The 27920-nt window shown below is 39.3% G+C and overlaps 1 protein-coding gene across 9 annotated transcripts; it reads right to left on the bottom strand.

Annotated features, from left to right (window-relative positions):
• Positions 1-46: 46 nt before the first annotated feature.
• On the bottom strand, positions 47-24655 carry BCLAF1 (BCL2 associated transcription factor 1). Of its 9 annotated transcripts, none has more exons than XM_051614714.1 (14): positions 24523-24655; positions 19003-19137; positions 17890-17961; positions 16178-16301; positions 14432-15337; positions 12327-12998; positions 12044-12213; positions 9208-9313; positions 8189-8273; positions 7311-7486; positions 5980-6160; positions 2440-2586; positions 568-777; positions 47-415 (listed from the first exon to the last, which is right to left on the bottom strand). In XM_051614714.1, the coding sequence occupies exons 4-14, from the start codon at positions 16279-16281 to the stop codon at positions 410-412; spliced, it is 2763 nt and encodes a 920-aa protein (XP_051470674.1). In that variant the 5' UTR covers positions 16282-16301; positions 17890-17961; positions 19003-19137; positions 24523-24655; the 3' UTR covers positions 47-409. The 9 variants fall into 9 exon arrangements, 8 of the variants coding, with proteins under 8 accessions (XP_051470674.1, XP_051470675.1, XP_051470673.1 ...); XM_051614715.1 differs by lacking the exon at positions 24523-24655 and adding an exon at positions 24163-24245; XM_051614713.1 differs by lacking the exon at positions 19003-19137.
• Between the last annotated feature and the right edge of the window lie 3265 nt (positions 24656-27920).

The raw sequence follows: 27920 nt of genomic DNA, 5'->3' as shown, positions 1-27920 counted from the left end.
GCAACACTAAAGTAGTAAGCAGTTTATAAAAAATGGGGCTCCGAGATTTCAGGTGTGCAGAGCTCTAAGTTTACTTCAGAATAAAACACAAGACATAGGGGAGAATCAAAACTTTTGGAGTTGTACTTGACCATATATTTGGACAAAGCAGAATTACAATGCATATAACAAACAGTAAAATTTCTTAAAAGTTGTTACAAATATTTTACTTCCTACCTGTACGATCATTAACATAGTTTACTATATCAAGATTTTTTTTCTAAAGGCTTAAAACAAAAACAATCCCTCTAAACTACTTTCCAACAGTAAAATCTAAGTAAAATGCTTACATTCATCTGACAACAAAAAAACATATTAAAAATGGTGTGTGGGTGGTGCAAGAGCTTTCAGTTATAACTTTCTTCCAGCACTATTCCTGTGGAAAGAAAGAAAACAGTCTTGTTGTAAACTGGTAATAACCAAACTCCAAAACCATTTAATGTGATATCCCACCTCACCAGACACACCCAATTTCTTGAGATACTGCAAGAAAACCTGTTTAATTTGCAATTCACTACAACCACTTACCTTTTCCTCTTTGCGTCTGTCCTTGTCTTCATTATTTTCAATTGTTTCTTCTTCATCTTCCACAATCCCATCCCCTTGATACTTGTCATGTGTCCACTTCGGACTGCTACCTGACTTCTTGAAGTTGAAACGCCCTCTGCCACGCTGGAAAGTACCACGGCCTCTTCCTCGTTTGGCCCAATAATCCACACCATCATCTCTGTCATCATGCTGCAATACCAGACAAAGAATAACGTTAGAACACCTCTTAAAAGTACCCCTTAAATGTTAGTACTTCAGGTCAACTTTATACTACACACAGAAAAAAAACAAAACACAAGTAAGAGAACTAAGTTCAGATCATAATCTATGGAATATATTATTAATTATATCCTTACAATTCATGATGCTGTAACTAAAACCACAGCAATAAAATTGTTTTAAGAGCTCTTATTAGCTACAGGTCTACTCAGATGTTTGTGAGTAAAAATAAGTTGTCAATTATCTTCAGTTAGAAAATGAGTTACTAGTTTTGAGAGAACAAAGAAGCTCTAATAATGTGCTAGTATTTACTTTTTTTTTAACTTTAATGCAGAGATACAGCTCCTTATACTTAAGGAAAGGTAACTGAAGGCAGTTTTCAGAAACCCTGCTTCACTCGCACAACATAGGGCAAATGAAGTTTAAACTGTTTAAATTGGTCATTAACAAACAACCATTGAGTTATTCTGGTTAATAAGCTTTTTAAAGTTTACTATCTTACTACCAAATACAGCCTTACATAAGGTAAGTCCTTCTGACAACCATTCCATGCACTGCATGAACACTACAGACAATTATTTAATATAAAAAGTTTTATATTTAGAAGAGTGAGGTACACTTGCTTCAACATCTAGTTTTATTACTTGTGATTTGGAAAGAAATCTGAACTATTAAACACATACCACACCTATATAAAGCAATTTATTAACAATTATATGTTGTAACAATAGCTTATGGGTGGCTTTTCATTTAAATTAAAAAACACTTTTAGAGATGAGAAAAAACACTGGAGTTAGTTATTTGCTCTAGCTATCACAGCATTTCTTAATGACTAGATTTATCATATCTCCTTCTATGTTTATAGGTCAGAAATGTTTATATATGTGTGGGGAGACAAGAGAACTCCTTGTACAAGCAACCAAATTGAGATTGCATTGCTTCTTGGATTAACTGTTAACCTATTTGCGACACATTATGATGGCATACAAGAAGGTCTATTCTTCACCACTTAACATTTTTCAATGGTGAAACAACATTCTTAGAGATTTGTATTACGGAAACCAAGTAGAACAGACACTACTTACTCAGTGTACTACACTAGTTACTGGGTGGTTATATCCACAGTCCTCCTTTCATAAACCAGATGGGAAAGGCATCAAAACTCGGGAAACATTCTTATGACTATCACCCTACTCAACTAAGAACAGAAGGACTGCTAACAACAGTCAGCCTACATGCATCCACAAATACTGTCAGCTTTTCCTGATCTTCCACTTTTGTAGACTTCCAGACAAATCTAAGACAAAGCTCAAACGCCATATGGACACAAATCCAGGAACACACAGCACAAGTCTTTCTGCTTTCAAATTTGTTTTCAGTAATTTTAGTTTGAGTCTGCCTTCTTCCCCACTCACTGACAGAAGTTGTACAGATGACTTCCATGTCAGGCTGCAGATCTTGCCAGCCTGCTGTGGAAAGATACAAGAGAAGCAGAACCAGGCACTACAACAAGGGGGATGTTCTCCTGGTGAGGTAACCAAAGGCCCTGTCTCTACATGCATGCTACTTCTACGCTTGTAGAAAACTGAAAAAACAAAAGCATGCATAAGATATCAAGTTCTCCACACCCACCAAGAAGTATTTCTTGCTTTTTGGGGTATATTCAGGATCCCATTCCTCTTCCTTCGGCCTCTTCTGAAAAGTAGTATTTGAGTTGCTGGGACCAGTATTTGTTCCAGCAAAGACTCCTCTGGCTCTTCCTCTGCCCCTAATTCGAAACTGATTAACCAAAATGTCATTTAATCCATTTACACAAAACCACAAAGAAGTGTTCAAGTTCTCTATTACCAAAAATGCTCTTTCTGTGCTTAATTACAGTATCTACAAGTGTAAAACCATTTCAAAATTCACATACTACCTTAAGTAATATATGCAAGCATTCACTTTGAAATAGTAATTTACATTTAATTGAAACACATTCGAGTTCGTGGCATAAATTCACCCACGACCACCAAAAAGAAACTTCCTTTGACTGCTGGTAAACCCATCTGTTGCAACAAAAGGTCAGAAGAAGCTTCTGAAGCTGTTCACAGACAAAAGACAAAAACAGAAAAACTAGACTGAAAGAGGGAGAACACTGTCAGGGGGAAAAGAATTGTCATTTATGGAGTCAGTCATACTGGTTATGAGAAAATTATTCTAGAATACATAAAAACAAAGCAGTTTTCAAGTAAGTATAACCACCTTGTGTTACTCAAACATTTTCAGTTGAGATTCAGAAAGGTACTTTAGGCCAAAGTAAGTTTCAAATGAGTAAATTCTTTACTCAGAAAAATCAACAATATGTCCCGTATAGAGTAGCAATACACTTGAAGTGAAAATACGCATCTTCAGTATTCTTTATAGTGAATGAACACGATTTTAAAATGTTAGGCTAGGAAGTCTCATGGCACTAAAGAAAATATTTCTCTCAGAATACAGTTCCCTCAGCATGTAAATTTTTACTTTAAAGAACACATTAAACAAGGAATTTATATCTTCCATTCAAGGGGAAAAGAAAGGTTAGATTGGCAAGACAAATTGCTAAAACCTGCAGTTAGTGCAAAACATTATTTCCATAAATAGCCTAGTTAAAAACAGAACTGGGTCATCAGAGTACTTGTACAAAAATGTGACTGGAAATTAATTTCATTTGCTAAAAAGATGTTCCATAAACATAGACTAGAAAAGATATAATTAACTAACTTGAAAGAGGAGTATTATGTATATTTAGTTTCACACAGCTCTAACATTTCTAATGCCAAATTTATGCCAGACAGTTTTAAAACTACTTTGATATCAAACCAACTGAAAAACAACCTGCAAAAGACTCACAAGATCTATTCAATACACTTCAGGCTAACAAGAAAAAAAAAAATAAATTTTTTTAGAGAATCACTCAGGAAGTGACAGACTATCTCACCTGAAGAAAACTGCACAAGAGAGGAAATATTATATGCTTTATTTCCCATAGCTTTGAAAACCTTTACAAAATTATGACACAACAAGCAGTATCATATCATGGGGAAACACGATCAAGAGACATTAAAAAAAGAGATGAGAGAGGTCAGCATTTCCTGATATTAGATCCTACAACCAGATTCCCTTCAGGAAAAACATCTAGAGCTTGCCTCAACACTGTATTAATACCCACCCCAGCTCTCCCTCCTTCCCTGGTCATCTTTCAGGCAAAGAAATAGGGGAGATGAAATCCACTGTGGTTTTACCTTTATGAGCTTACTTACTGCAAAGACCAACACAAAAAGGGTAGAGGATATTTTCTATAGAAAGAGAAAACTCCTTTTGATCAGAACCTGTTATACACAGAATTCTTTAGGAGCTGGATACTAATGTCATCAAGAGATTCTACTTATCCTTCTGTGTTGCTACTTCAAAATTATTCATTATGTTGATGTGCAAGAAGCCTGGAATTAAACATTATAGTCTATCAGCAGATGTCAGTGAAAAATCACTGTGGATTTAATACAAAACTGACAGCTTAGCTTACATTAAAAGTCTTCCCTATCCAGCCAGCTACGCTCTCCCAGTGTATCAAGGCTTCCACCTTTGGGGAGGATGCACAACCTTTACTGGAATGCAGCTACTATTAGCCTGAGTTACAAAGACATTCCTATACTAGCCACCCATAATCAGAGCTGGCAGTCGCCAGTCATTAAATTAGTAGAACCCTATCAAATCTTCAATTCACATCTACTTAAATTTCATGTAATCTCTTTCATGCATCTCTTTCACTGTACATACCTGGTTTTATAAATGAGTACGGCTCCACCAATGAGGAGTTTTCTTCAACTGATTCTCGGGGGGTGGGGGGGGGTTAAGCTCTACTTTAACTCAGTGCCACTAACTTATACTGTTGGAAATCGTGCAGATTTTTTCATATTTTATGCCTACACCATCCAAGGGTTTATACAATTATGTTACATAGCTGTTCCTTAGTAGAATATTCTTAAAATTGTATTAAAAAAACAACAACAAAGGACAAAATGACGTATTTTTAGTGTTAGAAATTTTGAAAGTAACTAGTTTTTTAGATGGAAGATTCCAACCTTAACTCAAGTGCTGCAAACCCCACATGCATTTCAGACACCATCATGTGTTGTTCAAAACTGCTTTTACACTACTATGAACAATTCAATATGCATTTATACCTAGCAATGCCTTTTAGCATTATTTAGTCTTAATTACAGGCTACATGAAGGAATTATTGTGAAAGTATGAAATTACTCCTACCCATTATGTAAGTCTATTTGACATTTTTTCCCCCCACTTAAACATGGAACTTGTTTTTTTTTTGTGGTTTGGTTTTTTTGTTGTTGTTGTTGTGGTTTGTGTTTTGTTCGGGGTTTTTTTTCAGCATTCCGTATCTTTTCAAGGCCTCCTCTATTGATTCCTAGTCTTTCCTAATGCTCCTACCTTTCCCAATTAAATATCAGTAATTACACTGACATGCAATTTTTAACTTTCAAATTTTTCTGCAGACTATAGTTGTCAATATGTCACTTTCCAAATCACAATGCTAAAACACATTTCACAGATTAAAAAAATGAGCTTTCATGCTCACTGTGGCTAGTTCAGGCCAAAGAAACACTGAAAGATGACAAGTATACCATCTCCTCTCCTCAATACAACTATTTATTTCATGGTTAACGTATATTTTTAATCATACACCATTTAACAAGCTACTGGCATCGCATACAAGGGAGGGCAAAACCAAACTGAAAAAGACGGAAAAAGAGAACCTGCAGGCTGTTAAGAAGGCAAAACATCACAGGTTTGATCTTTACAGAAAGTTAAATTTTCAGATCCTGTTAGGAAGCAACATAATTACAGAAGAGCAAGGAATAAAAGGGAAATAATTTTCCTCACCCTTGTCCTAGGTTATCTGATGATACACTAATGCGTATTTACCCAACAATTACCTGGTTTTGGGCAGTGCTGGGAAAAGCCAACACATTCAGGTTTGGTACATTACATAAAATAACTCAAGAATCACTGCTACGAAAGAAGTGTAGCCTAATATTAATCAACGCACCACTTCCTCATTTTATTTGATATACTACTACTATTGGCAAAATGTTCATGATTTGGGGGAAGAGTAAGAGAACAACTTACAAAGGTGCCTCTTGGCCTGCTGACTCCTGCAAAACCAGAGTACTCCTTCTGTTCATGGTGGGTTTTGAACTCTTCATCTCTTTCTTTCTTGCAATCTTTTTCTTCTCGAGAACTGGATGAGGAAGAAGATGGAGAGGAAGATGGGGAGGACCGACCACGGTCTTGATCTCTTTTTTGTTTACTGAAAAATAAAAAGATAATACTGTGTGCTATTTTTGAAGTATAAGATAAGTCTGTAACATGCTATACTAAAAGGGGTCTGTTTATATTTTATGAAAAGCTATCCCCCTTCTGGTTATAAAGTCACACATGTTACATATTTTACATGTTAGGGTGAAGTACAGTTCCACTTTCCAGCCTCCTCTTATGCATTTAAATGCACTAAATGTATATTATTGCTATTGAGTTGGAAAGCAGCAGTCTGCAAACTGCTAGTACAGTTTTTCTAGCTTTTGACGCCACAAAGAGATTGTTACTTTTAAGATCTGCCTTTCTTCTGAGGCAGAAAAACAGAAATTGAAGGGAAGAAACCCCCCCGAGGCAGTCTTACAGCAACTTTACATGGTTCAGTTTGCACACTGTTGAAAAGTTATCATGTGGGCTCCTCTACATCTGTGTACAGATGGCTGTATGGAGTTAGCCAGTGGAAGATAACGTGGATACCAAAGTCAGAAAGTAAATGGGAAACAGGAAGCATAAGTAAAAATTCGTTCTATGTCCAGTACAAGGCAGGAAAAAAAATTTTCCTACAGCAAGACTTTTTATAACCCCACAGTGGTACTAATTTGATTTACAAGATTTTTATATTCTATTCAAAAGAAGTTCATACCTGACGTAATTCTTACCACTGCTACACAGTATCCACTGAGATATGCTAACAGTTTTTTCTTAAAACAGCCCACTGGCTTTAGACAACAGTGAAAATTCCCCTTCTCACCCATGTTAAAACATAAGCATCAGTAAGATTCTCATACTCTGGGTGTTATGAGTTGAAAAAGTGCGGAATCAAGCATAACGAACCAAAGTTCTTACACAAACTGTTTATAGAAATGTACTGCATTGAAGTCCAACCTCCTGATGTAGCCTGGATAATAGGACAGATTAATTTGTCATTTTTTTTTTCAGTGTTAGCTTGCTATTCCAAAGTTTTTGTCCTCATCCACCATAAGCCGTGTAAAAGACAGATAATACATATTTGCTGTAAAACAAATAATTTTAATTGTTTAAATTTAAATGTTCCATCATACATTGAAAATTGAAAGCAATTATGTTTACAATTACAAAAGGCTAATTAGAAGCTAAAAACCTTCAGGGGGACTCAGAATATTTACCTGTCATCCTTGTACGATTTGTAATCCTTGTAATCTTTTGGAGTTTTCTCGTGCTTTCTTGACCCACTGGATTCCCTGGAACCCTTTGAGTCTCCTCGCTCTTTACTTCGCTCTTTTCTACGTCGGTCAATGTCATGTCGAAGATCAGCAGAATCGCACCTTAATTTTTTATCTCCCTACAAACAAATACATACTTTGGAAAAAAATTCTGAAATAAAACATCCAGAAGACAGTCTGAATGAAAAGACAAGTTATGCATCCGTTTTTTTAAAAGCGAGATGAAAATTACCTATTTTTCAACAAGCTCTTCAGCACACAAATTGACTTTAAGTGAAGGCCCTTTACAATCAATGGCTAGATCTAAAAAAAGAACAGCTAAGAATTTCAGTTTCAAATCATCACTCTCATCAAGCCAACGGGACATCTATTTTTTTATGCAGGCAGACCATAATACATGGTACTGGAGGATATTTAAGTATTCACTTCTTCTGGTGAATTGTTTTTAACAGAGCACAAGCACCTTTGCAATTCCACCATACTACTCACTGACCACCTGAGTACTTTTTTTTAGCCTTTGTATTCTTTGGTCTTTGAGCAGCTTAGTGCCCAAAACTGATCAAGAATTGTCCAAGAAGGAAGAACAGGTGGGAGAAGATTTGACCTTACATGCTACATTATCAATATAGCAAAATCATGCCACATACACTGGCGTCTTGATAACTTGTTTTATTCAAACAAAAAAAAAATATGTTCAAAATGCAAGCACTCCAGATACAATAAAATTATTTTTGTATTTTTATACACAACATTGAAGAACAGATTTAAAAGAAATCACAATAAATTTAGAAATACAGATAGGACAACTACTTAGAACCTACTTTTTGACTTTCTTCTTTGAAGACTCTCTCTTCACCTGCTAAACGGGTATGCTTCCTCAAAGTACTTGGAGAGATGTCAATCCTCCTAAATGTAAAATAAAAGCTGTGTCTGGCCTTTTGTGTATGTGATGGTTAATGGCCTCAAGACATTACTTTTCAACAGAAAAATGGAGAAACAAAGTATTCCTGCAGTAGAACAAACTTTTTTTGCATGTAAAGCCCCCCCATCAGAATACTGAAGCAGACTAAAATTTCGGTTCTGTTCTGTGTGACGTATGCTACAAACACAATTACAGAAAATAAGCAGTCTGATTTTTCACATTTTAAGTACAGCTTTGAAGATACGAAAAAATATTTAATGAGTTTTTTCAAAAGTTCAGTATCTGTAGGTAGTTGAAAATCCACCCCCCCCAAGAAATCACCAACACTATGACAGTTTGCTGTAAAGTCAAAAACGTGTAACAATTAAGGAAACTTACAAAGCTGGATACTGAATATGGAGATAATATATCCTCACATGCAACACAAATATAGTACACTGCATCAAAAAATACAGCACAGGATCAGAAACTACATCTGCATGCCTACCTTCTTACCTTTCAGGCTCTCAGATTTTTCAAAAAACTGCTGTAAATTAACACACACAAAAACTAAAGTAGTATGAGATGGAACATTTCACACTGAAGAATAGGGATGCATGTACAGGGCTTCTTTTCATCTTCAAGACATATGCCCCTCAATATTTGAGCACTGCATGTGAGAAAAGTAAATATATCCCAAATGAGATATAGAAGTAGAGAAGACATCTGCTACAAAACCACAGATGAAGCCAGACTTGGGATCAGATGAGTTCTCTTTTACAGAAGGGAGTTTTGGTGGGGGGGTTCGTAGTTTGTATTTACAGAGGAATTGACAAAATACCCCAGACAGATTTAGATAAATTATTTTAGGTTCTCAAAAGAAATATTAGCAGACATTATTTGAAACACAAAGCATCTACATATGCAGTTAACATATACCTATGTATTTCTGGGCTCTTTTGCCGGGTGCAGTGTTCTTCAGTAGCTTTTTGATATGCAGTGAACCTCTCATTTAGGGTCATTCCAGCTGACTTGAAGTATTGCTCTGTTGGTTACAATAGAAAAAACACTGTTTCATTAGTTTAATTCAACTGACAGGTATTTAACTCCTGACAGAAAGGCAAATAGCAGGCAAAACAGTGTTTTCAATAAATCTATCAGGACAAGGAAATGTGTTGTTCTCTCTATTTTTACACATTCTGTAACCAAAAAAACTAACAGTCCACAGCATCACTGCAAGTCTACTTGTAACTATGCCATGACTGTATTATACCTAATACAAGCATTGTTTACTGATTGGTCTTGCTCATTTTCAATGACATTTTCCTCTAATGAAAGATAAGGAAGCAATTGCTTAACAGTTATTTTATACTTAGCCCGTAAGAGAATGTGAAGTTACTTTGAAATAATCAATACCTGCAATAAGTACATTTTACTATTCAACTAATCTTTAACTTAAAATTAATTAACTCAGTGAAAGCACTTAAGCACTGTATGCTTCAATAACTACACGAATGATCTAACAAATAATTTATTAAATAAATGCAATCTCTTGAAATTGTAATGATAAAGATCCAAGACAATTAAAGCACCTAAAAGTAAATAAATTCATTTAAACATCTGGCATCTTGGCAAACTTGACAACTTCTCTGAAAAATTTTCTCTTCCCTTCAGAGACAGTTAAATTAGCAACAACAAAACTCATTTTTAAACCAGCTCAACAAATGTGTTTAAATGTAATATAGAAATACAGAAAGTCATGAGCTATGAAATGTTACATATGAAGCAAGCTATCTGCTTAACAGGTCAACATACATCTGTATCAACTTACCGCCCGGCATCCAGAATTTGTCTCATAACCAACCATTAAAACTTGAAACGGCCACTACAAGGGTAGTGCCTCAATCATAATTCCATCAAACACAGGAATTTGAGCTAGCAACTCTGTTTTTATGCCATTTTTGCCAGGAAGACAGAAGGTTCAACTTTGCCTGTTTGGCATCTGTATCTTTCAACAGCTATTTTACTTTTGTAACATGGATTTTGCCATTTCAAAACACATTCCAGGACCTAGTTACAATGAAAAAGAAAACATCACTGGGCATTTTCAGCTCTACATTAATAAAGAGCTGTTCAGACTGGTCGCATCACACCAATAATGAACATAACTTCCATTTGTCAAAAGAGTTACTAAAATCTGATCACAGACCACAGTAAATTTGAAACTTAAGAGATGTTCAGTTTCAAAAACAACTGCAACTGTACATATTCTAATAACTTGACCAAATAAGTTCTTCAGCTGTTACATTTACCAGGTATTTGTTAAACATACAAAATTTTACAGAAAAAACAGTCTATTCTGTGATCAATATGTCAGAGTTTCAGGAATATTATTTCACCTACAGCCTACATATAAGCAAAACTTACAGAAGCTCTCACTGGATTGAGCCTTTGGATCTCTTTACACACCAATAAAATAGATATTTCCACAACAAAGTTCATTAATACAGGTGTCCCAATAACAACTGTTTTACTCTAATACATTATCATAATCTATTATTGTTAACAATTACTTTCTTCCTCGTAAGTTATGCAAAATGCAAGAAATCATTTGGCCTAAGTCATGTGAATCATGCCAACAGAATGAGACTTTTAAGGGAACCTTAGCACATACTTCTAGCGCACAAATAATTGCAATTTCAGAAGCTAAAGCATCTTAAAAAACAATGCTTACAGACAGCTAGGCTGAAAATGGATACCTAATTAAGCATTTCCACACTCCCCCTTTGTATGATGATACAGCAACATTATTTTCACTAGCAAATTCTTCCATGTTATCTCAGTACATTAAACACAAGACAATAACCCAGTGAACGTTAAATGCTACAGAAAAAAAAAATTTACAAAACTCTCCTGGTATCCTCACTATACTTCAAGGAATTACCTATTTTTCCGTCTGAAGACTCTGACAGGACGTGTGACCTAAATTAAATACATCTACTTTGATAGTTTGGGTTTTGAGGGATTTGTTGCTGCTTGGTTGGGGGTGGGGGGTTGGTTCTTACAGTAAGCAACAGCCACTACTGTTAAATCAGAGAATAATTAAGTGTATAATTCATTGAATGGAGGTTTATTTATCCACTGTCAAGTTCCTGTAAGTGCAACTCCTGGCTACAGCTCTACAATACTGTCAAACAGGAATAAAATGCAGTATCGTGGTGTATTTTAGTACCATTTAGAACACCACTTTTGTTAAATCTTTTGAGACCAAACAATCTCCTCAGGTAAGAACATGGAAACAAGTTCTGGCGTGCTCCAAAAGGAATGCCACTATATTTATAGTGCAAAAGACATCTGTCAACCCACACTGCACCACTTTATTATAAAATTGTATGTTACAACCATTCAAATAAAACTAAGAAGAGATTGACCAATATAGCATGTTTAAACTACACTGCAAAACTCCAAACTTTATACACTACTTAGGCTTAAAAATTTATCCAAAAACATAGTCTTACTGCTATTATGCTCTTAATTGCTTCATTGTTTTTTTGTTGGGCTTTTTTGGTTTTATTATTGGTTTTGGTTTTTGGTTTGTTTTTTTTAATACTAGCTTCTGTGGCTATTATTTTTGTGTACCTAAAAAAAACCACAACAAACAAGTCTGACAAAATCAACATTAAAAGAGGGCTGAAATCTTCCTGTACTTGAGATATCAAATAGGTTTAAGTGAAGTTGTCAGATGTGTGCTCAGTACAATAAACTGAAGACATACCTTTGACGTGATGAACCAAGGACACAATGTGCTGAATAAATGACTCTGAGGTGCTTTTGCTGGCCTGTGGCAACTTAATGTGGTCAAAGATGGATCGGAACTCTTGCTCCTTCTTGACGGAATGGACAAGTGTGCTAGCAAGCAGCCTGTCTTTAGTCAAGGAAGCAGGTCTAAAATGCATCAACAACAAAAAAAGACACACAAGAAGAAACAACTAGTTTAAATAAAGATGAATTACACTGCAGGCAGGAGGAGAACCGTGCTGTAAAGTGGAATAAATTACCTATTGGAATCATCAAGAGGTACCGGTGCCATTTTGAGTTTAACTTCAGGACGATGGGAGTCACTGGCTATCATTTTGATCCTAAGTGGGCTCTCCTCTCTGAAGGTGGATTTTTCTCTCGCATCCAGATTCTTGTGTAGAGGGGGACTGTAATCAAAGAGTTCTTTGAGCTTTTCAGACTTTACCTGCTCAGGTGACTGAGTTTCTTTCTTCATCATTAGTCTCTCAGAACTTTTGTCTTCTTCCTTGTGCTTATCTTTTGTTGCACTAGGCCTTTCCACTACATAGCCAGTCTCTTTAAGCTTATAACTTTTCTCATCTCTAAATCCATCGCTCTCTCTATTGCCCTTGATTGATATTTTAGATTTGTATTTGGTTCCTTCCTCCTCAGCATTCCGGTGAGATGCAGTAGGAAAATTTTTACCCTGATCTGCCAGGACAGACTTTCTGAACTGTCTGTAATCCTCTGTCTCCTCTGTGTCCTCCCCTTCAGAGTCATTAAACTTTTCTTTCCCAGTCTCTTTATCAACGAAAAAATCTAAAGTTTCCTGTTCCTCCCATTCCCTTTCTCCCTCTGTCCTCCCTTTTTCTGATCCTCTCTCCTTCTGGGCCTCCTTCTCCCTGGTATTACCCCTATCAAGCAGGTATACTCTAGACTCTTCATCTGTGTACCTGTGGATAGCAAAGAAGAGACTGGTAACTCTGGATTGCATTAATTTCAGTTCACTTGCATTCCTCTTTTGTGTCAATTCCACACCAAGAAGAAAATACATTCCTCCCAGTAATTCAACTATAGCATGCAACAATTTGCACACCATTAACACCGTACCCACTGTCATTTACATATTACTGGAAGCATCTGAAGAATATAATGCCTTTCTGTAGAACACCTAAAAATTCTCTACTCGACTACACAAAAAAAATCAGTGGTTTGTTTTTTCTTAATTGGTACTATTTCACATTGTTTGACAACAGTAATTTTTTTTCTAACAATTTCAAATCAAACTTGATAATTCAGGCTGCCATTAATCTTTGTACTTCTAGTGAAAAAGTTAAGAGTACCATTTAAAAAAAGTGAATTATTTTCAAGATCCTGCACATTTCCAAGAGAATTCCAAAGTCTGACACAGGCTAAATGCATTCAGTGTACCGTGTACAACCAGGCAAACTTTAGAAGGCAGCTATCCTAAACACAGGACACACCAATTATTTCAGCCAATGCCTTATCTATACACTATTTTCACATAGGTCCTAATATATTCACCAACTCCAATACGTCTATCCCAGGGGAAGTAATGTTTTTGATCTTCTGAGCAGTGTATTTTTACATAACAGATCACCAACTGGACAAATTCATTTAAAAGCCTACAGTCAAGCCTACATGGCTGTAATTAATTTTGTAAAAAATCCACTGAAGTACAAGTCATATTTGATAGGAACAGCCTAACGTCAGGAAGCTGGACACTTTTACAAGTTGTAGAAATATCAAACAATTGAAGAGCAAATGTAATAGTTTTACATTAAGTGGAATATATACATACAACTTTAAATATGTTATCCTTCACATCAATAGAATTATGTTCCAAGAATACAAAGACGTACTCTCTTTCATATGTAATGCAAGTCAAGGCAAAGTTGTCATATTGAACCACACAATTAGCAATAGATGCTGTTTATGTTAACAAAATCATTGTACCACATCTGTATTTTTAGACTTCCAGAAGATCTGCATTTCAAACTATATCAAGCATTCGAATTTAACAATACCTGACCGGAATTCACAAGCAAGTCTGATGCACTATTTCAAATAAGATTTTTCTCAACAGTACATGGGAGTATAAGAAAATACACCATTAAAGGAAAAGCACAAATCAGTTTTTCCTCAAGGATATACGTTCCTATCTCTGCTAGCCAATGGCCAAGAACTTCAAGCGTCTTGGAAGAAAAAGGTGTATGGTTTCAAGCTCAATTCCAACGAGACTAAAATTAGTAATATTTATTTCATAGTATTGCATAGAGCATTTTTCCAAGGCATGGTGATTGTCAGAATTCTATGACAGATGGTATTTTAAAAGGCAATGTTAGGCTTATAGTGTAATTCTTACCTTTTCATAAACTTTCCACCTTTTGCAGTTTCCTGTTCACCACCCTCAGGATAAAATGACCGCACGCGAGCCTCCTCCCGTGGAGCACTCTGTGGTGGGATTGTCTTTGCAGGGCTTCTTCTCGAAGGGATGTGATGGATTGGGCTGTTCTGAGAAGGACTATAACGGCTAGAACCATTTCCAAGAGAACCAGAGCCAGACCTCTCAGGACTATGCTGAATGGAATGGGAATGTTGAGGTGTGTCCTTTGCTGAATGGGCTGTACTAAGCAAAGGGGCATCAGAGCAAGATGAACTCTGGCTAGGTGGGGTGGCAATAGAAGGACTATGGGGTGACCTTGGACTGTTATCATATGCTGAAAGGCCAGGCCAAATGTCGCCAGAAGCTGCTGATGATTTGTTAAAATCGTCAAGAGACTCTGATGGGTCATGTTCAAATGTATCTTTCTGTTCATCTTGAGATTTATTTTTCAAAGGGCTGTCTTGCAAAGGAGCCCCTTCAGTTTTCTTTGCCTGCTTTTCCAGAGACGCACGTCTTTTGGAAGAGACAGGTGATTTGCTGTATGGGGATGAAGAACGAGATGAAGAGGACCTTGGGGACCTGGAAGATCTGTAAGATCGACGAGATCTGCTCCGGGACCTCTGGGAAGACACAGACCTTCGTTTTGGGCTTCTGGAACGTGAACGGCCACGTCTAGGGCTTCGGGAGTGTCTTCGGTTCCAGACAGGCCTATAACCTCCACGATGGTATCTACCACCTCCTCCTTGATAATACCCTCTACCTCTTCCTCTGTAACCATAGGGACGTCTCATTCCTCTATTATTTCTGTAATCTCTGCGATAATCTCTAGAATAAACACGATCCCTGCTGCGAGATCGTGAGTATGTCCTTGATCGAGACCTAGAACTAAAATTAAAAAGCAAACATTAACATCTGACAAATGAAGAAGAAAAAAAAAAAAAGTGCCTTGACACTAAATGCTAGATTTCTCAAACACAGATTGGTACAGGAACAGAACTAACAGTCTTAAAGTGACTTCTACAATCTGTACTTATTAATTCTGTTTCAAAGGTCTAATAAATATGTCTATACCCCTCAAGACTTAGGCATCAAACAACTAAGACATTACCAGCCTTAGTGGCATGTCCTGCCATTTTACGAGAGACTACCACCACTCTGGAGAATGGCACTCAGTTCCTCAGCCACCAGGGTTCACAGCCTGGCACATGAAGTTACAGACCACCAATTCAATATGCCAGCCTGTGGATAGCAACTGATGAGGCAGTAAATATTCAGCCACTTCTTTTATAGGAGATGGTAATGTCCACTAGTAAGAAAGATGAGGAAAAGGTTGGAGGCAACTGAGAAGATATAAACAAATCTCATCTGCTGAAGCCTTAAGTTATTCCAGATTTGAAAAGCTGCATAAGAAACAGAAAAAAATCACAGGGAAAGAGACTGGACAACAAGAAAATCATGTGAAGGGGTAGAAGAGAATCAAAAGACACAAATAATGAAGAACCATTAGCATTCGGAAGTTACCTTATAATACAGGTAAAGAGAAAACCAGCTAAGTATAAAACAAGGAAGTAACAGAAGTTCCATTCAAAGCAGAATTTACCTACTGCCTAAAGTGAGCAAGATTCCAGGCTCACTGCTGCAATGACATCATGACAGTGAAAAATAATTTCCAGACAAAAACTAATACACTAAACAAACTTTTTATGCAATAAGACACCAATTTACCTGTATCGTTTTTTTCTAGAATGTGATCTGGATCTTGACCTAGAGCTGGACTGAGATCTGGACTTTGATCTTGAAGAATGTGATCTAGAGTTAGATCGACCCATTTTTCCCAGTAGATACACTCCTTCCCAAAAGGAAAAGCAGAGAGGAGGGAGGGGGAAAAAAAAAAAGGAAGTGACTGTTTAGAATCCATGTAAACCATTTTATATGCTAAAATGAGAATATTAGAAAGAGGTATAGCATTTCCTAAACAAAAAAGCCTTTAAAGAGGCTATGAGTACACTTATTAGTAAACTGACAGCTCAAACACATTTTAAAGATTTTAATATAGCTGAAGTACACACAGTTTGCTTGAAAAGAAAGCATAACTCTAAAAGGTTTTCCAGATTTAGTTGCAAACTGATCCTGTAGAAGGAGAGAGGAAGCAGCAGAAAAAAAACATTTCTGAAAATTAAGGCAAGAAATAATCAGAGTCTGGGCAATCACATATATTAATGCTAACCATAAAAACCCCTACACCTGTTCCTTTTCTTTTCAGATCAGTGGCTAAAAATCCCCAATTTAATTAATAAAAACGTAGACGCATTACAATTTGATTTTGAAACTGCCCAGTTTAAAAAAAGAAAATTAAAGTCACATTAGCCTGAACACAAACTGTGGACAAGTAAATACATATTTTCAGGCCTTTGTATGCTCAATATCTATAATAATCGCTGTTTAACAATAATTAAAACAAAATGAAAAAAGCTAAACATTTAGTTTCTGTATTGCAAACAAGCATGAAAGCCTAAAATTACTGCACTGAAAATACAAGCTCAACACAACAAGCAATTTCTGTCACAAGGTACTTTATATAATCTGTCTTGTTACCTGGGTGATCCTTCAATTATGTAAAGAGAAATAAACAACATTAGAGCTTAAAGTTAATGAAATTTCAGATATTTTAGACACATACAAGCAAACTCAAAAGAAAAAAGCAGACTAACTGTTCACCTATCAACTAGTCCCTCCTGCACAACATGACTTTCCCCATCATAGAAGCAAAAGAGATTCCATGGTCCCAAAGAGATGTAACCTCATCTGAAAACTAACAGCAAAAAAATCATTTTAACCTAAACTAGCTTTCAATTTAACTAAGAGAATTATTTACCTTGGAGAAGAATGTGTTGAATTATGTCTTTTACTGGCTCCTTCCATTAAAAAGCAAATTTACATAACCTATACTCAGAAGATGAGTTTCTCATTCATTGTGTTCAGTTAAACCCACAGAAAATCATCCATAACTGCTTATGCTCATCCAGTCACAGGCAACATAAATTCAGCTTTTAAAATGTTCTAAGATACGGAGCATACCAATTTTCCAGAAGTGATAGCAAAAAAAAATAGGGTGTTGGTTTTTTTACTGCAAGTAGTTTTCAGAACAAACTTCAGATGAACAGTACATTTCTATTATAAAACAACCCAAACCCAGCTTTAAAGGAAATTTACTTTCTCTGTATTCAACAGTAACACTTACACATTTCATTTGTAGACAGAAGTATGTATAAACAGAATGACAGCTGACTTTTACAAGAAAGATACTCATTTCAGAAAGTTTTATATATTCTAGTTATTTATTGCAAGCATAAATATTAGGAAAAGAAAATTCATTTTCATTTTAAATGGTTGGGTTCAATATTAATATTTTAAAAACAGAATTAAGTTATCCTTACCTCAAACTGTTTGTTGGTGCCAATGAAGTAATTGTTTCAAAACTCCTTTTGTGCTTTCAGCAATGTTGATCCCTATGGAACACAAAAAGTGGCTGTCAAAGACATGGACTCCTACTACACAGCAGGTGGTATCTTTTGCTTAAATGGGTTCAAGCATTAACCTGTTACTTATGAAAAGACAACAAGGGGCAAACTTACTCTTGGCCTCAGTGAAGCTGCATGTTAAGACTGGAGCAGCTCAAGCTTTGGCCACTACTGAGGGAGCAAATCCTACTCCCATTCCATACAGGATCACTCCTACTTCAACTTTAAGAGGGCTGTATAACATACCATCCTCACCTTCACAACACCCCTCACTGGCACCCTTTGGGACCCTCAGTGAGTAAGCTCTTCATACCCAGAAACCACTTTCACATAGCTAGGTTATTGAACTGGCATAATGAAGGGCCAAACCAGTGCCAGAGCTGGATTACAAAGGAAAGAACAGCACACAGCCAGGAGGAAGTAAAACAGACAGTGACCAACTGCTAGACCAGTCTGAAGTCTAACATACAGCTTTGCACTGAACTGGAGCCATCTTTTTCGAGAAAACAATGGGATGAAGATTTAGGACAACAGTGAATGCTTTACCTTTTGTTTTTTCTGCAACATTTAAGCATGACACTGTTATACCTTCTTGTTTAAAATGCATAAATATATGAGTTTACTTAAATAACCAACATCTCCTCCTTCAAAAATAAGCTCTTTTACCCTATACAGAAACAGAACACAATTTTAACAATGAGATCAATCCCAAAAGTAAGAACTTTACACTGGCCTCAGCTTTGAATTGCCTCAAAGCCTTAAGACTGTATACATAGACTCAACATTAAGCACACTTCTCAGTTCCACTCAAGCAAGTAAGAATTGTGTCCCAATTCAATACAGAAGGGATGGACTTCCCAGAAATTCTGCATCTCAACAATGTATTCATTAAAGCCAAAGCTGTAAAACATCCACTGGTTCTATATGACACTCTGACAATTGTTTATACATGTTTTCAATGTTTTCTTTGTCTAAAAGCAGAAATGCACCACTTGTGTTCATAAACACTGCTTTCAAATGTCCACTTACCATTCACTAGTAGTGACCAATATATTTCCCATTTCTACAAAATACACGCTTTAGTAAGATTTTTTACTTCTCATCATCAGCAAGCATGAATCTCTGAAGGAGCACAGTAGTGTATCGGACCATTTCAGATCTTGTCTAGACAAAAGGTGAGATGGTATTAGCCAGCAAAGGTTAATTAAGGCATTCAGAAGTCTAGTACAGAAAACACAACACAAACTCCAGCTAAAAGGTTGAAGTTTAGTCAGAGATTTTAAATAAATAGTTAAATAATCTCTACTTCTGAGTTTAAAAAGCAATCTGCTGGTGTTAGCTGAAATTAAAAATCCTAATTTGGACAAGTCTTTAGATCCTGAAGATACAGAACAAGAAAGCCATTTCACCTTTAAAATCTCTGGGTAGAAGACAGGATCATAGATTACTATAGCTCAAACTCTGGCAGTCACTTATCCATTGTTTCAGTTTCTAACAACTGGCAAAGGTGAGAAGTAGCCACACATTTTTTTTATTTTTTTTTTAAACAGCCATTGGATATATAACATGTTCAATTCTGTCAGATAAAAATATATTTGCTACCCTTCTATTTTTTTTTTTAAAGAAGAGTATGCATGTAACATCTTCAAAGAAAAAGAGTATAATAAATTAAAAAACCTCAGCTATTTGCAGCTTTTGGTTCCATTTAATTGTAATAGATAAAACAAAAACCCCTTTTCCAAATTACTCCCATACCTAGGAATGTAAGTGAAAAGACTACACAGCTGTTTGGGTTTTTTTGTTAAGGTTTGTCTGTGCAAATATTCCTACAATATGCAAGAATTTAAAATTTTATTAATCTCTATTAAAGCTAATTTAGAGAACACTGGTAGGTATAGAAAAGTACAGAAAAACAGCCCTTTTACAGCAGGAAGTTCCTACATGATTCAATTTGGTAGATAAAGTACACATTCCTCTGAAAGCATCACAACTACAAAATATTGTTTCACAGTAACAAACACAATCAGCCACAGCCTCCTCCTGTAGACTCTCACTGTCAGTCTGTGTCAGCTGCACCATGTCAAATAAGGGCACAAGTGGTAAACGGCAATGAAAAAGAGGTGCTAAGCATCATATGTTGTGACACAACGTCTATCACCAAATCAAAAGACTAGCTGCCCAGAGAGGATATGAAGTCTCCTTCTCTGGAAACATTTCAAACCTATATGGACATGTTCCTGTGTGATCTACTGTAGGTGATGTTGCACTAGCAAGGGGGTTGGCCTGGATGATCTTCAGAGGTCACTTCCAACCCTGATCACTCTACTACACCAAGGCTGTAATCCACATGCTTTTTGCAACTCAAGCTTATTTTTTTCCCCTTGCTTTCTGCCCTAAATAAGGGAAAAGAGATGCTTGGCTCTTAACCATTTCCCTCCTGTGCTATAAATTCCAGGTATTGCAAAGGAAGCTGCTCTAGATCCACAGGACTTTAAATCAGAGTAAGCCAGTACCACTAGTTTAAAGAAACACTCCCATTTCTCCCACCCTTTGTTTCCTCACATTCCTAATTATCATCCCCCTTATGCCAGCACGAGTAGTTCTGCACACACAGTGAATCAAATTGGAAAATGTATGGAACACCTGGATTAGTTTCAATACAAATTATTTTTCCGAGGCAGTTCATGACACAGCTGCACAAACATTTGGACCAACACAGGGAAGTTGCAATAGCAGCCAGACAGGACTGCTTCTTTTGGCAGCTTTACAATCTTAAAGCTTCCCTGAAACTAGCTTGGCAAAGCCATCAACAACAAACAAGAAGCTTAGAAGTTAAGCTTTTTAATAGTACTTGCAAGTAGCTCTAAAAAAACCTCACAAAAAAACAACAACAAAAAAAAACACCCAACACTCCCGAACAACCAAACCTTAACACAGAAACCTAGAAATCTTTAAAAAACAGATAGTCCACTACCTGTCAGATACCAAGTCACATTCATTACCAAAAAGGGGTCAAGAAAGCTTCAAAAGGACACAACAGCAGGATCTTTGGATGTCTTAAATCAGTCTCAGCCAGCAAGTGTGACCATCAAGCAAAAACAACATACACAACAGAATCACACTTACCCTACTTCAAGAACACAATACTGTAACTGTTAGCATTTGCTATGTTTAAAAGAAAAATTAAGGACCAAGAAAAATGTTTCCAGTTCCTTTTAAACATTATTTTAAGAGTCTTTACTGCAGCACTGATGTTAAAGTTTTCTCAGAGTACACAGACTGCAGATGCAACTTACCTATTAAGCCATTATTTGAAGTTTTACACCACACAGAACTTTTTAAAGACATTTTAGGACAGTTATCCTCATGTACAACAGCAAAACATTGCTTCCTCTTAGCTTCATTACTGCTGCTATTCTTCATTTATGGTTAAGTCACCACCCCCGAAGGTATTTAAGAGACACATATGGTACTTAGCAACATGGTTTAGTGGTGGACTTGGCAGTGCTAAGATAATGGTTGCACCTGATGAGCCTAAAGGTCTTTTCCAAATAAAACATCTCTATCATTTAGTAGTCTACATTTCTCTAGCTTAAGCAGTACTTGAAAACCATCACGAAGATTTAAGTCAAAATCTTGTTAAAGTAATTCAAAAGCTGCTGCCAAAATGCATTTACATTCAGAGATTCAGGCTTCAAACAAAATTATTATACAACCAGGACAAAACAACAGGGGGACAGGACAGTCTTCAAGAAATCCCACAGAATCTGTCATATTCTCTCATAATACATACACTGAATTAAAGACAGTCTTCTTGAGACAGTACTGGAAGGCTCCTATTCAGTGCTTGTACATCTTCCACCTTTTTTTTTTTTTCTAATGCCCACAAACTTAACAGCAGCACTTTACAAATAAGAACAGAATGCATTTTGCTGGTGACTGTACAACCATATCACTCAGATCATCAGTGACTAGAATCCTACCAATACTAAACACCATAGCAAATTTGCCTAAATTATCTCAGAATCTACAAGTAAAGACTTGGATGCATATTTTTCCCCTATTTACATTCTTGCTATATAACATTATCTTCGTAAGGTCCACACAAGGACATAACAGACCTATGTAAGAAACAAAGCATGAAAGTCAACTTCATTCACTTAATCTGCAAAGATTTTGTATTGCTTTATAGAAAGTAAAAAAGTAGCATCCTAGTAACAGTAAAATCAGCTCTGCAAAACCGTCATATGACTGATGGCTGTTCTTTTATGTAATACTATTGGCAAACAAAAGCACGTTTCTCCTCTAACTAAAAACACTGAAATGAAAGTGACTATTTCTAACAATGCAGTCAATATGCAAAAAAAGGAATTAGCATGCTTTTGGATACACATTTTGGATAGCCATTCTTGTTATTTTCCTTGTGTTTTAAACACTGTGTTTTCACATTTGCCCTTACACAGTGCTTTCCTCAATCTCTCTGCAATAAACTCTGAGCAGACTGCCGCAGAAAAGGCTATCTTCCCTCCCTCGTTTGTTTGAATGCTGCTACTCCTATAGGTGAGCGAACTCGTCCAAAAGAAAACTGTCTGGATGAAAAGACAAAGGTCACTTTTCATCTGCAGATCCCATTTACCACAAGGCTGCATGGAAACCAATGCCAGGACAACAAACAAGACAGCAACGCACTTTTTCAGAATACCTTTGGGAGAAACTCTTACTGAGATAAACTGAATACGGCTGTAAACAAAGACTTACTCTCTTCAGTAGTTTCTTTCACCTATCTCCACTACTTGAAAACAAACCCCAAATGTTCTCCAGCATTTCTCAAGCCCCTACACCACAATCTCTCCTTGACAACCAGCCCAAATCCACTCCTTCCAAATACCTTGCATTCTAGCTCCAAACAACAGCTTCCTGCTGACCCTTTCTAAATTCTTAAAACCACATTCCAAGTTTTCCGCACTCCCAGCAGCAGCAAGCCCTTCCCCATGGTCATCCTCCCCGCATTTCCCCAAGAGTGTCTCAGTCACAGCCTTCACGGCGGGCATTGCTCCTTCCAGCTAGGCCCACTAAAGCCTTGCTCAAACCACCGAGCCAGTGCGCTGGAGAGAGGCAGTCACGCCCCAAGTACTGATACACGAAACACATGAAACCTTTTCCTGCCATTCAACATCAAAAGGGTAGGAGGAAGCAATTCTTACCCTCCCTGCCTTAAGAAACTGCACGTTCAGAGGACAACCTTTACCCCTCCTTATTTCACCTACTTTTGTCTAAAGCAACAAGATTACCAGAGAGGAGAAAGAGAAAGGAGGCGACAGAAGGCAAAAGACAACAGCTAGACAGCATTTTCCTGGAACCCCACGCTTTTTAATCGATCCTTCCCACACTGAGAACAACTATTCTAAGGGATGTTTTCACATATTCATAATAAACCAACCATTACTGAAGCAGTGACTACTTGCAGTGCCAAAAAACTCCTTTGTCTTCCATACCACAAGTCTTTCTGTGGTAAAATTTAACTGCAACTGTTAAGGTAAAATTTTATCTCCCAGATAAGTAAGTGACAACTTGTACTAACTCGGTAAAGGATCACCCTGACACACAAAGCAATAAATTGATTTTCGTAAGAAAATTGTATGTGAAAAGCTTACAACGCAAAAAAAGGACAAGATCCCGCAAAGGCTGTATAATCAACATGGGGAACAGAGCAGCCCCTTTCAGTAAGGGGCCTAAAACCCATCACAGCCCCTCTTCGGCTTCTGCGGGCATTTTTAAACAGGGAAGATAACGCCAGGGAGCAAGCAGGAGCGCAGCATTTACAGCACAAGCGCCTCGACCGCAGTCATGCCCGAGGGGAAGTTCCTCCAGCGAGCGCAAAGGCTGATCCGATACCGGGAAGCATCCTTTCACCTCAGCACCGCTTCCCTCCTTAGAGTCACTCCCGCGAGGATAACGGGGAGATTTTATACTCCCGCAACCAGCGCCGCATGGCGATCCCCTCGGGCCTATCTCCCACAGAGAAGGCGGAAAGGCTGGAAACCCAGGGATGGAGGCCCGCCCGGGCAGGCCGCCCCTTCCGCGCCACCCGCTCCCATTCCCCGGCGGGCTCCCCCCCCCCCGCCCCGCAGCCGCCAAGCGGCTCCAGGCAAATCCGCCGCCGCCTCCCGCCGCCCCTCTCCTCGCTACCTTGGCTCCCCGCGGCTGCGTCGGAGGCCGAGGAGGCGCGACTCCCGCAGGCGGCAGGGCCCGCCCGGTGCGGGGCGGGGGGGGGGGGGCAGGAGAATGGCTGCGGCGCCGCCGGGTCACGCGGCAGCCAAGGGCGGGACGGCGCGGCGCGCGGGCCGCGCGCGGGGGAGAGGAGGCGGGAGGGGCGGCCGCGCGCGGGGCGCGGGGCGGGGGGAGGGGCAGAGGCTGCTCCCCCTCAGCCTCCCGCCGCCATCTTCCCCCCCCAGCCCCGGGGCCGGGCCGGCCGCGGCGGGGCGCGGCGCTGTCCCGCCAAGCCCTCCCGCCGCCCCAGCGCCTGCGCCTCCTCCTCCTCCTCCTCACCTGGCGGGGGGAAACTCCCGGCGGCCCCGCTCCCTCAGGGCAGCTCGGCCGCCATGGCCCGTCTCGCCGGAGGAAGAGGCGCGGGACCCGAGGGGAAAAAGGGGAAAACCACCATAGAGAGCGGGGGGCGGCCGCCGCCGCGGCTGCGTCACTTCCGGCCTGGGCGGGGAGAGGCCCGCGCCCCTCGCAGCCCCCGCGCCATCTTGGTTTCGGGTAGCCGTCCGCAAGGAAGATGGCGGCGCTGGGGCGGCCGGCCCCGCACCTGGGCCCCGGCGGAGCGGGCCCGCCCTGCCTCCCCCTGCCGTGCCCCGCGGCTCCCGGCTCCTCCCGCAGCGCCGCGACTAACAGCTACCGCCGTTTATCCTCTCCTTCCGTGAAGAAGGGCCCGAGGGGCCGGGCCCCCCGGGCCGCTGCCCGGTTACCTGCGGGGCAGGATGCGCGGCCCTCCAGAAGCGCTGCTCGGAAGAGCTGGGCTGCAGAGCGGCGCCCGCGAGCGGCTGGCGGCACCGGCGGCCGCTGCTCCCGTGCGGCAGGAGGGCGATGGCGCAGCAGCCGGGCTGGGCCGCGGCGGCACCTCCGGCAGGTGTGTGCCCATCGCGGGGCCGCGATCCCGCCCCGCAGCCGCGGGGGGAAGCGAGCCCCAGGCGTCTGTGCCACCAGAAGAGCCGCCCGGAGCTGTGGGTGAAGAGTATTGACAGGTGCACAAAGATGTCTGTTGCCTGGGTCGGTCCTAAAGTTTACGCTACTCAAATCTTCCCCACCTGAGTTATGTTTCTTAAAAGGCCATTGCATAGTAGTTCTGAGGCAAGAAAAACACTAGAGATAGAAAAGGATGCACAGGCACAATTTTAACTCCGTTTTTAAGGGACAGTGACTGGAAGGCAGTCAACAGCTGATGGAGGAAAAAGGTATAGAAGATGGGAAACAGACATAATCCCCAAATGCCAGTTTGCTGTTTCCTGTAGTGACACACTGTGTGGCCGGTGCTGAAAAAAATGTAATGAAAATGTTTAGTTCTGAGAAGTTCTGGTTAACTGATGGACAGCCTGGCCTAGAGACAGACACAGTTCCTTCGTAACATTTCATAGATATTTTTAATACTGTTTGTTCACACTTCTGATTCTATGATTCTAAGGGACATAGGCCCCTCTGACCTGCCTTTCATGTTTTAGAGGCACTGTCTTTCACTACAAAGCAACAAATCTGCCATTTAAAAAGATCATGTGTTTATCATGGGAGGTAATAGCTCTGGGCATGACACAAAGTATCGCTTTATTTGAACACAGCAACAGTCTAGAAAATTTCCAATAAAGTATGAAGTTCAAGGGAAGATAAACGAAGACATAGCAGCACAATACTAGTGTGTCATCATTGGCCCAAGACAAACTCTTGGTGACTGTTAGCAGATGTCCTTGATATTTGGAGTCAGCCAAGTACTTGTACATCTTCTAAGAACTAACAGAGAAAGGGGAACTGAGTAGGAAAGTCCATGGTTAATAGTCAGCATTGAAGTGAGATTTTCCTGTCAGGGAAAGCCACTCTTAAGTGTTACAAAATGATAATGTAACCTCAATTCTAAAGATTTATTAAGAATTAAGAAACCCAGAGTGAGGTTGGTTTTAATCTCTTCAGAAACTAGGGTGTAGGCTTGCACAAGTCCGCAGGGTTGCTTACCATCTTCAGCCTGGTTCTTTACATGCAGAAGTTGTTTTACAGGAGAAATTCTCCTCAAAAGCAGCTTCTTCTCCTGTTAAAACCTTGCACAATTTTACAGCCCCCTTGGGTAACTTTTGTCAATCCATGAGTGGGACAAGGCTCAAGGGAGCTGTGTAAAGGGGATGCCTCAGTAGACAGCACTTTCCCTCTGAGCAAGGATGAGTGAATACCTCAGCCAAGGTGTTTGATGCAGTGAGAGCAACTTCCTTTGTACTCTACAGCAACTGCAATGAATGCAAAGCTCTGCCTAACTATGCAATGAAGTAACCCCTGGCAGTTTCTCACAAATCTGGATCTATCAAGTCCTTGCATCTGGCTCCCTCCTGCTTAAATTACTATGGTTTCTGTTCAGCCCAAATTCCTCCTAAAATCTTAATGGTGAATATATGCATATATTGTGTCTGTATATATAGTGTATATGAAAGTATATACACAAACACACACATATCTATGTATTCTATGACAAGGTGAGCCACTTAGTGGATGAAGGAAAGGCTGTGGATGTTGTCTACCTCGATTTTAGTAAAGCCTTTGACAGTTTCCCATAGCATTCTCCTGGAAAAACTGGCTGCGTATGGCTTGGAGGGGCGTACACTTCACTAGGTATAAAACTGGCTGGCTGGCCGGGCCCAGAGAGTTGTGGGGAATTGAGTCAAACCCAGCTGGTGGCCAGTCACAAGTGGTGTTCCCCAGGGCTCAGTGTTGGGGCCCGTACAATCTTCATCAATGATCTGAATGAGGGATTGAGTGCATCCTCAGTCAGTTTGAAGTTGACACCAAGTTGGGCTGGATTGTTGGTCTACTCAAGAGTAGGGAAGGCTCTGCCGAGGGACCTGGACAGGCTGGATCAATGGGCCAAGGCAAATTGTATTAAATTCAACAAGATCAAGTGCTGGGTCCTGCACTTTGGTCACAATTACTCCAGGCCTGGGGCAAAGTGGCTGGAAGGTGCCCAGAGGAAAAGGACCTGGGGGTGCTGGCTGACAGTCCCTTCCAGGCAGGAGTCAGGTGCCTGGGCCTCCATGTGCCACTTCCCTACTAAAGCAGGCTGTAAGAGGTCATCCTGCCACTGCAGGCTTCCAGTGTTGACCACCACCTCTGAGCCCTCCGGCAGAAAAAATTAAGCTGTCATAGATGTGAAGCCTTTCCAGTCAAGCCAGTTAGGTTTATTTAAGGAAGAAAAACTTTGGAAGCACCCGTTGGCTCGTATGCTATCATATTTTGCCCAAGTTTTGTCTGAATCCCTTTGCCCAAATTTGAGGTTCTCTTCTACGTTCACAAACATTCATGGAGTGTATTGTGTAAAAGAATGAAGAAAGCAGCAATATCTGAATTCTCAATCTTTTTACCTCTCTTCTTTACTCAACTGATTAAGAGTTTATATTACACCAGGCTGGTTTCCACCAGTTGGAACAGCACAAAATTGCTGCTGCTGCTGAGGGAAACAAAAGGACAATATGCAGGCAGATTACATTGGAGAAAGGCTTCTCTACAAAATTGGCCAGACAATTTCACCACAATAATAGCTTCCCACATGGAAAAGCTATTTTAAAATACACGACTCTTACTAGAACATTTTTTTTTTCTCAAAAATTAGAGTTGTGTTGTTTTTTTTTTTTCGAGAATAAAAGGCATTTCCTTGAGTATAAAATATTCATATGAAGGCAGAGAGGAACTTATCC

Source organism: Apus apus, chromosome 3 (genome assembly GCF_020740795.1).
Source record: "Apus apus isolate bApuApu2 chromosome 3, bApuApu2.pri.cur, whole genome shotgun sequence".
In the NCBI taxonomy this organism is placed as follows: Eukaryota; Metazoa; Chordata; class Aves; order Apodiformes; family Apodidae; genus Apus; species Apus apus.
The sequence above is the reverse complement of the archived record's forward strand: the minus strand, read 5'-3'. Positions and strand labels throughout refer to the sequence as shown.